The sequence below is a fragment of the Procambarus clarkii genome, chromosome 86 (assembly GCF_040958095.1).
Source record: "Procambarus clarkii isolate CNS0578487 chromosome 86, FALCON_Pclarkii_2.0, whole genome shotgun sequence".
NCBI classification, from domain to species: Eukaryota; Metazoa; Arthropoda; class Malacostraca; order Decapoda; family Cambaridae; genus Procambarus; species Procambarus clarkii.
This window is the reverse complement of record NC_091235.1, coordinates 3,199,327-3,212,046: the sequence shown is the minus strand read 5'-3', so window position 1 is coordinate 3,212,046 and position 12,720 is coordinate 3,199,327. Positions and strand designations below refer to the sequence as shown.

Here is a 12,720-nt window from a genome sequence, read left to right as displayed (position 1 = left end):
TCTCTTTCCTGTAATATCTCTGTGGCTCGATCATAGAAACTGAGTAAATTCGATACACAGGATCTTCCAGATCGAAAACCATACTGTCTGTCTGATATTATATCATTTCTCTCCAGGTGTTCTACCCATTTAGTTTTGATTAGCTTTTCCAATACTTTCACTATTACACTTGTCAATGATACAGGTCTATAATTGAGAGGGTCTTCCCTGCTGCCACTTTTGTAGATTGGAACTATGTTAGCCTGTTTCCACACTTCTGCTACGATTCCTGTACACAGGGATGCCTGAAAGATCAGGTGAAGTGGAATGCTGAGCTCAGATGCACATTCTCTCAGAACCCATGGTGAAACGCCATCTGGGCCAGCTGCTTTGCCAGCTGTGTGGTGTGTGGTGTGGTTGGTGTGTGTGGCGTGGTTGGTGTGTGTGGCGTGGTTGGTGTGTGTGGCGTGGTTGGTGTGTGTGGCGTGGTTGGTGTGTGTGGCGTGGTTGGTGTGTGTGGTTGGTGTGTGTGGTTGGTGTGTGTGGTTGGTGTGTGTGGTTGGTGTGTGTGGTTGGTGTGTGTGGTTGGTGTGTGTGGTTGGTGTGTGTGGTTGGTGTGTGTGGTTGGTGTGTGTGGTTGGTGTGTGTGGTTGGTGTGTGTGGTTGGTGTGTGTGGTTGGTGTGTGTGTGTGTGTGTGGAAAAAATAAATAGTTAGTAAACAGTTGATTAACAGTTGAGAGGCGGGCCGAAAGAGCCAAGCTTGACCCCCTCAAGCACAACTAAGTGAATACAACTAGGTGAATACCAGAATAGTTCATCAGGCAAGAAAGTGGACCCAGCAAAGCATTGTGGAGCACAACTAGGACACAATAAGATGCACAGGACATTGCAAGCCATCCACTAATTCCTCACCTATTTCCTCATGTTTCAACTTGTCTTGCCTCTGGATCTAGATAGTCCAAGACGAGTGCACGAGTCCGACGGATTGCGCAACTCTTCCCTCGCAAAAGCAAGGGAAGAGTTGCAAGGGAAAAAGCAAATCCAAGCAAAATGCAAGTCACAACTTTAAACCGTACCTATATTTTTTTTTTGTATGGTTGCTATATTTTATCATGATCCATCTTCTGACACAGCCACTGACCATTGACCAAATATATATTGAAGTTGTGCCATCACTGACTCTGGGCACGTTGAAGAAAAGTGATAACGAGGATGGTTGTCTTAAGTCAAGTTGTAGCAACCCTGTCTAGTTTTGCACGTTTCCACCGTGGTAAACACCAACACAGGCAAATGGACTTTAATATGAATAAATGCCACATTGTGTAATGTGTCATAGGAGAAAATAATCCCTACAACCTAGGGGAGTTCTAGAAGTGGTTCTGGATAAATCACTTGAGGATCACATAAAGAACATTGTGTGAGGTGTGTATGCTATGCTTTCCAACTTCAGAATCCTTTATAAACACAGTACATGGATGGCAAAATATTAAAGAAATTACTCAACTTTTGTGACGCCAAAGTTGGAATGTGTAGCAGTTGTTTGCTGCCCATATCTTAAGAAGCACATCACTGAGCTAGGAAAGGTGCAAAGACATGCAACTAAATGGCTTCCTGAAGTGAAAAAATTAAGAGCTACAAGGAGAGGGTAGAGCCACTAAATATGCCAAAGCTAGAAGATAAAAGAAAAGGAGGTGATATGATCACTACATACAAAGCAATAACAGGAAGCTATAAAGCTGACAAAGAAGTATTTTTGAAAACTAAACTTAAAAGATCACCATATCAACCTTCTATCTTTAATTCCAGATGACCACAGTACCAGTACTCACCTAGTTGTGATGGAGAGGCTGAGCTTTGGCTCTTTGGTCCTGCCTCTCAACTGGTTTACAGATTCCTGAACCTATTGGGCTCTATCATATCTACATTTGAAACTGTGTATGGAGTCAGCCTCCACCACATCACATACTAATGTATTCCATTTGTTAACTACTCTGACACTGAAAAAGGTCTTTCTAACATCCCTGTGGCTCATTTGGGTACTCCGTTTCCACCTGCGTCCACTTGTTTGCGTACCATCCTTGCTAAATAGTTTATCTTTATCTACAATGTCAATTCCTCTGAGAATTTTATAGGTGGAGATCATGTCTTCCCTAACTGTCTTCCAGTGTCGTGAGGGATTTGTCCCAGTAATTTTTCCTTACAGCTCATACCCCTCAGCTCGGGGACCAGCCTGGTGGCCCACCACGGAATTTTTTCTAACCTTGTTTTGTATTTGCCTAGACAGACTTCATGCTGCAGCCGTTTACTCCAGTATTGGTTTGACTTATGAGGAATACAAGGTTCTAAATGCTTCCCTACACAAGTTTCTGAAGGCAGTTTGTTTGTCAGCCATACATATGCTGCTGATATGTGTATCAGCAACTTGGTGGATATGAAATCATGTCAAGTTCTGGTTTTGGATACCAGAACAGCATGCCTCTGTTTTCCAAAATAAGCACTTAGCCAGGCTTGTCCTCCATTGTTGTTGGGAGGCACTAAAAGTTTAGTCGAGAACTGAAGTCTCTCCTGGGTTGCCTGAACTTTGTATCATGAATCTGCAGTCAACAGCCTATCACCAAATCCAGGATGGCTAGGTGCACACTAGCATTACCATGTAATGTCTTCCTGCATCATACGTTTACTCTTTTTTTCCGCTAGATTCGGCTGTGTGACAACCTCAAGCTTTTCACTCGATCTTCTCAATGCTGCTTCCAGCATAGGCTGGGGGTTTCATCTCTGGTCTTCACCAAACTGGTCAGGGGTATTGGTGTGTCGAGTTGATGCATGCTAACATGAACGTCCAGGATATAGTGGGAGTATGGATGATGAATCGTTGATTCTTCCTGCCTCAGTTCTAAAATCATGCAAAAACTGTACATGATGAGTGAACCATTCTGGAACTTCTTGTTAATTTCAATATAACAAATTATAAAAAATATATAAAATATTTTTTAGGTGTACACTCCTGTTAATGTTAAATAAAAAAAAATAATATTAACAGGAAATCACAAAAACCAAGGCCTCTCATATTTTAAAAGTAGTTTCTAATAGTACCAATGATCTCTTACTTGTTGCTGGACTAAATTATCTCCTGCTGTCATCTGTGCCTCTAATTCATCACGGTTCATTTTCACATCTTGCAATTCTTTCTGTTTTTTAGACAATTCACCTCCTGAAAAAGAAAGAAAAATATGTACTGTAGGCCAATTTTATAAAAAATTATTCCATAGCCCGATATAATGACCTTCGAATCATTATCTAAAAGAATTAACACTTGACTCTGGAGAACACTTTCAAATGTCTACCTCAGTATATGCTAACAAAAATAAGGTCGACCAAATATGAGAAGCCCTAATTTAACAGTCAAGAGACAATGACATTCTGGAGAGAACATGCCTCTCTTCAATTGTCCCTGTCAAGTCATATTGATGAAAAGCTCAATCCAGCCAAGTGTGACTTGGAAATTCACTCATAGCCTTTACACACACTACTTGGCATCACAAAGACAAACAAGTAGCACTCTTACAAACCACCAGTTGGATGACCTGGCATTTACCTCCAGCTGCCACAAGACACCAGCTTCTACGTGACCAGCTGCTCTCATGGCTCAAGTTCAATTCATTCCGAATGAGAGATAAAACTTTGCACACAAACAACTCGGTCTCAAGAGGAAACGGGATTATCCAAATGTCTTGCTTAGAAAGGAACTTTTCAGTCACCCAAAAGCTTGCATTATAGCAATTATAGCAGTAACTTAAATTCTTCCTAAAGCAATTGTCTGTCAGTTGTAAAAATAAAGTGACTCTTGCATTGCTGTGATGCCCAATAGTTGCAAGTGCCATGCAAATGACAACCTGTAATTTCTACCAAAGGGAACCCAGACCCCTGCCAGAGATGTAAAGGAAACTCAGAATAACAAATAGGTAAGGCAGGTGGAGACAGTTGAGGAGGAGCTGGGCAGTAAATGTAACGGTAGGCTTCGCACTAAGAGTTCTGGTGTCAAAACAAGACGAAACTGAATAGAATACATGCTGTTGGGCAAACACATGCAGGCGAGTATAAAGATGCAACCTTATCGTGACCACATTACAATGCTCTTACAAGAAATAGATCCTAGCAGCCTGTAATTTCAACCTATTTAGCTTTAACTATTTTTTCTAGTGTTTTGACTACAATGCTTGTTAATGATACAGCTCTAATTTAGAGGTTCCTCTCTACCACCATTTTTATAGACTGGTACTGTGTTTGTCTTTTTCCATGTGTGTGTGTGTGTGCACAAGATTCCTGTGCACAAGGATGTCTGAAATATCAATTTGAGTGGACTGCTCAGCTCAGTTGCACATTCTCGCAGCACCCAAGGTGAAACTCCATCAGGTTCAATCGCTTTATTTCTTTCTAGCCTCCCTTCAGTAATTTTTCAACTTCGTTATGTATTCTATAGCATGCTCTGGAATTGGTACTTGGTTCGGCTTTCTGAAATCCGCATTTTGTACACACACACACACACACACACACGCACGACTGCCACTTTCCATAGCGTATAACATATCGCTGGCAACAGGGGAACTGCCAGAAATTTGGAAAGCAGCTAACATAGTCCTGATGTACAAGAAAGGGGATAGGCAGGAGGCACTGAACTACAGGACAGTGTCCCTAACCTGCATACCATGCAAGCTGATGGAGAAGATTGTGCGAAGAAAGCTAGTGGAACATCTGGAGCGAAGGAACTTTGTAACAGCATCAACATGGGTTCAGGGATGGCAGGTCCTGCCTCACAGGGTTACTTGAATTCTACGACCAGGCAACAACAATCAGGCAAGAAAGCGAAGGGTGGGCAGACTGCATATTTTTGGATTGCCAGAAAGCCTTTGATACAGTGCCACACAAGAGGCTAGTGAAAAAGCTGGAGATGCAGGCTGGAGTGAAAGGGAAGATACTCCTATGGATAAAGGAGTACCTAAGCAACAGGAGACGAGTCAATGTGAGGGGTGAGGTCTCAGACTGGCGAGACGTTACAAGTGAAGTTCCACAGGGGTCAGTCCTTGGACCTATACTGTTTTATATATGTAAATGATCTCCCAGAGGGTATAGACTCGTTTCTCTCAATGTTTGCTGATGATGCAAAAATTATGAGGATTGAAACAGAGGATGATAGTAGGAGGCTACAAGATGACCTAGACAGACTGAATGAATGGTCCAATAAATGGCTGCTAAAGTTCAACCCGAGTAAATGCAAAGTAATGAAACCAGGCGGTGGAAACAGGAAGCCAGACACAGGATACAGAATAAGAGATGAAGCACTTAATGAAACGGACAGAGAGAAAGATCTAGGAGTTGATATCTCACCAAACCTGAAGCCCACATAAAAAGAATTACGTCTGCGGCATATGCGAGGCTGGCTAACATCAGAATAGCCTTGAGCATCCTGTCAGGAATCATTCAGAATTTTGTATACCACATATGCAAGACCAATCCTGGAGTATGCGGCCCCAGCATGGAGCCCGTACCTTGTCAAGCACAAGACGAAGCTGGAAAAAATTCAAAGATATGCCACTAGACTAGTCCCAGAACTAAGAGGCATGAGTTACGAGGAAAGGCTGCGGGAAATGCACCTTACAACACTGGAAGACGGAAGAGTAAGGGGAGACATGATCACAACCACAAGGATAAACAAGGATAAACTATTCAACACTGGTGGTATGCGAACAAGGGGACACAGGTGGAAACTGAGTACCCACATGAGCCACAGGGACGTTAGAAGGAACTTTTTCAGTGTCAGAGTAGTTAACGGATGGAATGCATTAGGCAGTGATGTGGTGGAGGCTGACTCCATACATATAAATGATACAATATCAAACAGACAGTATGGTTTTGGATCTGGAAGATCCTGTGTATCGAATTTACTCAGTTTCTATGATCGAGCCACAGAGATTTTACAGGAAAGATGGTTGGATTGACTGCATCTATCTGGACCTAAAGAAAAGGCTTTCAACAGAGTTCCACATAAGAGGTTGTTCTGGAAACTGGAAAATATTGGAGGGGTGACAGGTAAACTTCTAACATGGATGAAAAATTTTCCGACTGACAGAAAAATGAGGGCAGTAATCAGAGGCAATATATCAGACTGGAAAAACGTCACAAGAGGAGTACCACAAGGTTCAGTTCTTGCACCGGTGACGTTCATTGTCTACATAAATGATCTACCAGATGGAATACAAAATTATATGAACATGTTTGCTGATGATGCTAAGATAATAGGAAGGATAAGAAACTTAGATGATTGTCATGCCCTTCAAGAAGACCTGGACAAAATAAGTACATGGAGCACCACTTGACAAATGGAATTTAATGTTAATAAATGCCATGTTATGGAATGTGGAATAGGAGAACATAGACCCCACACAATCTATAAATTATGTGAGAAATCTTTAAAGGATTCCAATGAAGAAAAATGTAGAAATGGTTCTAGATAGAAAACTATCACCGGAGGACTACATAAAGAACATTGTGTGAGGAGCCTATACTACGCTTTCTAACTTCAGAATTGCTTTTAAATACATGGATGGGGAAATACTAAAACTGTAATACTAAAGAACTAAATCTAGAATATGCAGCGGTTGTATGGTGCCCATATCTTAAGAAGCACATCAACAAACTGGAAAAGGCACAAAGACATGCTGCCAAGTGGCTCCCAGAACTGAAGGGCAAGAACTACGAGGAGAGGTTAGAAGGTTTAAATATGCCAAAACTAGAAGACAGAAGAAAAAGGTGTGATACGATCACTACTTACAAAATAGTAACACGAATTGACAAAATGATAGGGATGATTTCCTGAGACCTGGAACTTCAAGAACAAGAGGCCATAGATTTAAACTTAGTAAACAAAGATGCCGAAGAAATATAAGAAAATTCACTTTCGCAAACAGTGGTAGACGGTTGGAACAAGTTAAGTGAGAAGGTGGTGGAGGCCAAAACCATCAGTAGTTTCAAAGTGTTATATGACAGTGCTGGGTAGACAGACACCACGAGCGTAGCTCTCATCCTGTAACTACACTTAGGTAATTACACACTTTGGAACTGTACATTTATCATTTCACGCATTTGTTCTTGTGTACAAACCTTCAGTTGTAATTAAAGGTCTAATACTGGTAGAACTTTATGATATTGATTTTGCATTTGTGAAAAAACATTTTAGATTTTTCTTTATCCCTTGTATAGCTTTCTGTTCCAATTCCTGAGACTTGTATGATCATTTCAGCATCTGCGCTATTTCTTTAATTTCTGTTCAGATTTATTTTTCTTTGTTGTGAAAGTAGTGTCTGCTTTAACATTTCAGTGATTTTTTCTTTTGTACAGTCGTCTGCGTTCTTTTTCTTGATTGGTTCCCTTTCTCACCCTCGTCCTAGCCACGTGCATAAAGCAGATCTGGTGTGCTTCAGCTGGCAGTTGGGATTTTCCCTGTGTGGGAGTTCTGTCACTGAACACTTTCGCGCCCCCTGGGATGGTTAAAAAAAAAGCGGTATATGCGCACAGCGTTTTTGCTGCGTAAGCGTAAAAACAAAAATGTGTATACTCTTTTTACTCTCCTTACCTTAGTTCTCGAGCTACGTATTTCATTTTGGTACCCACGTGTTCGCAATAAAATTCTCTAGAAGAACATCAATACAAAAGTCACGAAACGTATAAGGATACCAGCACCAAATAACTAACTACGAAGATGACTCGCTGTGAGCGCCCAACAGCAACAAAATGTTTTTACTCTTGGGATTGTTATCACCTCCACACTTGTCCTACAGCGTTAATTTTGGTATCAATGGACTCGCAATGAAATTCCCAACACGGTGATATGAATATAAGCGTAGAATAATGATTGCGGCCCGCCCGCAAGAGTGTGGGAAGTGGTGAAATTGTTACCCGGTATCGGTGACGGGACGACGCACGGCGCTTTGAAAGTTTATACTTATTTCACTCTCATGACATTAATTTTCTATGTACGTCATTCATTTTTGTGTCAATGTGTTTGCAATAGAATGGTCTATGAGCCCGTAGGTAAAAAAAATCAACAAAGCGTAAGATAGAATAGCGCCAAATATAAAACAACGCTGGAACATATCAGTGAGTGTCAAACACACACGAAATGTTTTTACTTTTGTTATGTTTGTCAAGTTTATACTTGTTGCACACAGTTATTTTTGGTTGTACATTGATTGGAATAAAATTCCCTAATCAGACATATGCATATAATACATGATATGGGGGAAGCATTACCAGTATAAACGGCTAAAGTCACCCACCTGCAACCCGTTTGGGACATAATACCATTTGATCGAAGTGGTCCATACCTTTCATGAACTTATTGTACCATGCAGCCTAGTGGTGAGAGAGAGCCTCATGGCGCGCAGTTTGAAACAAACCCAAAGTAAATCGGATAAAAATTGAATTTTATACAAATATTTTAAAAAGAGGACATAACTTTATGTCCACCATGCGGGAACGGTTAGCGAAACAGGACGCCTCGGTGAGTCCTGATCCCGCGAAAGTGTTAAGACCGTCTCCCATAAGATGTTTGCAAGGTCTATATTTTCCTGTCAATCCTATTACTGTTAAAACTGAATTAATTGACAAGATAACCTCAAGATTGAATAACCCTTTTCTGTGGCCTTAATCACAGGGAGATTGATTAGGAATCAAATTATCTTCCCATGGAAATCAGAAGTAATAGACCCTCTATAATTATCCATGGATTAAACACCTTTATCACATTTCTTCAACTTCCCAATGTATTTTCAATAACATTGCTACTCCCTCCTTGCCCAGGGTTCTTTTATGGGAGGGCAGCAACAAAAGCTTTTTGACAGTACAGATTTAATCCATCTAACCTGTCTCCTCTATTTTGGTAATTAATAGAGGTATCAGGTTTGTCAGCAAGGACTTTTGTCCCCTCTACATCCATACTGCCTGTGGCTGCATCACTAGAAGAGGTGTGTTTGTGGAGTGGGTGTGTGGATATACACACATAGTTACTCATAGTGAGGATTTAACCCCTCGGGCTAAAATTTGCTTTTTATTTCCTCATTCCCGCAACAAAAGACTGACAAGGCAAAATATCCATTAGAACTTAAGAATAGTTATGTGTAGAAGTCTTATTGGCCCATGTGAGGCAGCTTCTACTTACATCTAACCAAAATCACTTCTGTGTAACCTTCACCACAAACAATCCAGCAATTCCATGTGTTACTTGGTAATTTGTTCCATAAATAACTTACCAAACCAGAATTTACTAGTGTCTTTCCTGAATGTGAACTTATCAATGTGAATATGTATGCATTTTGTCGATATATATCTAGCACATATGTCCCCTTTGGTACACCCTTTCATACATTTGTATATACTTTAGTCAATATCAACCATTACTTTTCCCTCTTTCTAGAGAAATTAAAATATAGAGTGAAAATAATTCTAGGAAGCCGCTTTAACTCAAAACATTACTTTTAACGTTACTGTCCTTCACTACAAACTTTACTATTTAAATTTCTTGGAGTATGTCAATCTATTCAAGAGATCTTCTAAATCATCTGTTTGATTAATTTGTTTTGCATCAAGTTATTGTATGGGGATTGCCTTAGTTAATACTTTACTTTCATTGGGAAACTTGAATGCTCACAGACACTTAGTGTTGTTCACAGTTATCAGTGTTACAACCCCATGCTGCCCCCAGTGACCATAAATATTATTACAAGTCTACTGCCTGCAATTAAGTGAAAAGTGCCTCAGTTACCAGGAGGAGAATTAAGCAGACTCTGACCTTCCTGCTGTTTATGTTAACTAAGTATCTGCAACTGCCAGCAATATCATGCTAGTTTACCTGGGGAGTATAAACTAGGGAGGCTACTGAGGGGGGCCAGTCCTTCTCCCTCCCAGTAAGTCCCAGAATAAGTCTCCCAGAGACCTTCATGCCACCCTAATGTGAGTGGCAGCCCAGGGTGTGGGAACCCCTGACCTACAAGGTAATGGGAATGTGTACATTAGTAGATTTATACAAATTACTTGCCACTTACTCAACTTCTCGTTCTTTCTATTAGACGCTTCCAAATTGACTGCCAGGTCTTGCTTTTCATTCTCCATCACATTCACCTTATGCAACAGATGCCTCAATTCCTTCTTTTTGTCATTCAGTACTTTCTCCATTCGGAAAGGCGGACTCTGAAATGTATACAGAAAATAAGAAAAAACAAGCATAATTATTGTCTAACCTTTTAACATGTTTTTCCAGTTAAACAATAAAAAGGATTTTATTTTAGCATTCTAATCACACAATGTGTATCAGGAACTAAGTATGTTTAATAGCAGTCAATTGAGATGTATATCAAACCAGCTGATCATGTCCTGAAAAGTGATGCAGTAACCACAAGGACGCAGGAAAAAGAAGGCCGATGGTTGGACAGAGACGAAGAGAGACGAAAGGTGGGAAGGAGGGACAAGATAGAGGGGGAGAGAAGTAGGAGGGACGAGGGAGTGAGAAAAGGAGGAAGAAAAGGAAGTAAGGAAAAGGAAAAAGCAAGGAGGAACGAGAGGGAGACGGCAAGGAGGGGGGAAGGGAGACGGCAAGGAGGGGGGGGGAGGGAGACGGCAAGGAGGGGGGGGAGGGAGACGGCAAGGAGGGGGGGGAGGGAGACGGCAAGGAGGGGGGGGGAGGGAGACGGCAAGGAGGGGGGGGAGGGAGACTGCAAGGAAGGGGGGGGGAGGGAGACGGCAAGGAGGGGGGGGAGGGAGACGGCAAGGAGGGGGGGGAGGGAGACGGCAAGGGGGGGGGAGGGAGACGGCAAGGGGGGGGGGAGGGAGACGGCAAGGGGGGGGAGGGAGACGGCAAGGAGGGGGGGGAGGGAGACGGCAAGGAGGGGGGGGAGGGAGACGGCAAGGGGGGGGAGGGAGAAGGCAAGGGGGGAGGGAGGGATTGAGAAGGCAAGGGGGGAGGGAGGGATTGAGAAGGCAAGGGGGGAGGGAGGGATTGAGAAGGCAAGGGGGGAGGGAGGAATTGAGAAGGCAAGGGGGGAGGGAGGGATTGAGAAGACAAGGGGGGAGGGAGGGAGAAGGTAAGGGGGGGAGGGAGGGAGGGAGAAGGTAAGGGGGGGAGGGAGGGAGGGAGAAGGTAAGGGGGGAGGGAGGGAAAGAGGGAGAAGATAAGGGGAGAGGGAGGGAGTGAGGGAGAAGGCAAGGGGAGGAGGGGGGAGGGGGGAGGGAGAAGGTAAGGGGGGAGGGAGGGAGGGGGGGAGGGAGAAGGTAAGGGGGGGAGGGGGGAGGGAGAAGGCAAGGGGGGAGGGAGGGAGGGAGAAGGCAAGGGGGGAGGGAGGGAGGGAGAAGGCGGGAGGGAGGGGAGGGAGGGAGGGAGGGAGAGGGAGGGAGGGAGAAGGCAAGAGGGAGAAGGCAGGAGGGAGGGGAGGGAGGGAGGGAGGGAGAGGGAGGGAGGGAGGGAGAAGGCAAGAGGGAGAAGGCGGGAGGGAGGGAGGGAGGGAGGGAGAAGGGGGAGGGAGAGAGGGAGAAGGCGGGAGGGAGGGAGGGAGAGAGGGAGAAGGCGGGAGGGAGGGAGGGAGGGAGGGAGAAGGGGGAGGGAGAGAGGGAGAAGGGGGGAGGGAGAGAGGGAGGGAGAAGGGGGGAGGGAGGGAGGGAGAAGGGGGGAGGGAGGGAGGGAGAAGGGGGAGGGAGGGAGAAGGGGGAGGGAGAGAGGGAGAAGGGAGAGAGGGAGAAGGGGGGAGGGAGGGAGGGAGGGAGGGAGAAGGCAAGGGGGGGAGGGAGAGAGAAGGCAAGGGGGGAAGGAGGGAGGGAGAAGGCAAGGGGAGAGGGAGGGAGGGAGAAGGCAAGGGGAGAGGGAGGGAGGGAGAAGGCAAGGGGGGGAGGGAGGGAGGGAGAAGGTAAGGGAGGGAGGGAGGGAGAAGGTAAGGGAGGGAGGGAGGGAGAAGGTAAGGGGAGGGAGGGAGGGAGAAGGCAAGGGGGGGGAGGGAGCGAGGGAGGGAGAGGAGGGAGGGAGGGAGGGAGAAGGCAAGGGGGGGAGGGAGGGAGGGAGAAGGCAAGGGGGGGAGGGAGGGGGGAGAAGGCAAGGGGGGAGGGAGGGAGGGAGAAGGCAAGGGGGGGAGGGAGGGAGGGAGAAGGCAAGGGGGGGAGGGAGGGAGGGAGAAGGCAAGGGGGGGAGGGAGGGAGGGAGGGAGAAGGCAAGGGGGGGAGGGAGGGAGGGAGGGAGAAGGCAAGGGGAGGGAGGGAGGGAGAAGGCAAGGGGGGGGAGGGAGGGAGGGAGGGGGGGTTAGAAGGCAAGGGGGGGAGGGAGGGAGAAGGCAAGGGGAGGAGGGAGGGGTTAGAAGGCAAGGGGGGAAGGGAGGGAGGGGAGGGAGGGAGAAGGCAAGGGGGGGAGGGGGGGAGGGAGGGAGAAGGCAAGGGGGGGAGGGAGAGAGGGAGAAGGCAAGGGGGGAGGGAGGGAGAAGGCAAGGGGGGGAGGGAGGGAGAAGGCAAGGGGGGAAGGAGGGAAGGAGAAAACAAGGGGGGGAGGGAGAAAACAAGGGGGGGAAGGGAGAAAACAAGGGGGTGGGAGGGAGAAAACAAGGGGGGGGGAGGGAGAAAGGCAAGGAGGGAGGAAGGAAGAAGGGGGAACGATGGGAGGGAGGAAGCAGAGGAAGAACGATGGGAGGGAGGAAGGAAGAAGGGGGAACGAT

The 12,720-nt window shown here is 45.4% G+C and overlaps 2 protein-coding genes across 3 annotated transcripts in view; one reads left to right on the top strand and one right to left on the bottom strand.

The window, feature by feature from the left end:
* Window positions 1-12,720, top strand: part of LOC123769148 (acyl-coenzyme A synthetase ACSM3, mitochondrial) — a 401,722-nt gene that overhangs the window by 51,698 nt on the left and 337,304 nt on the right. The gene's annotated exons all lie outside the window — the stretch shown is intronic.
* The window catches only part of LOC123769138 (putative leucine-rich repeat-containing protein DDB_G0290503), a 273,502-nt gene that overhangs the window by 176,633 nt on the left and 84,149 nt on the right, over window positions 1-12,720 (bottom strand). The window contains 2 exon segments of the mRNA XM_069316913.1: window positions 3,088-3,191; window positions 10,078-10,222. Of these exon segments, the coding sequence (XP_069173014.1) occupies window positions 3,088-3,191; window positions 10,078-10,222 (249 nt within the window).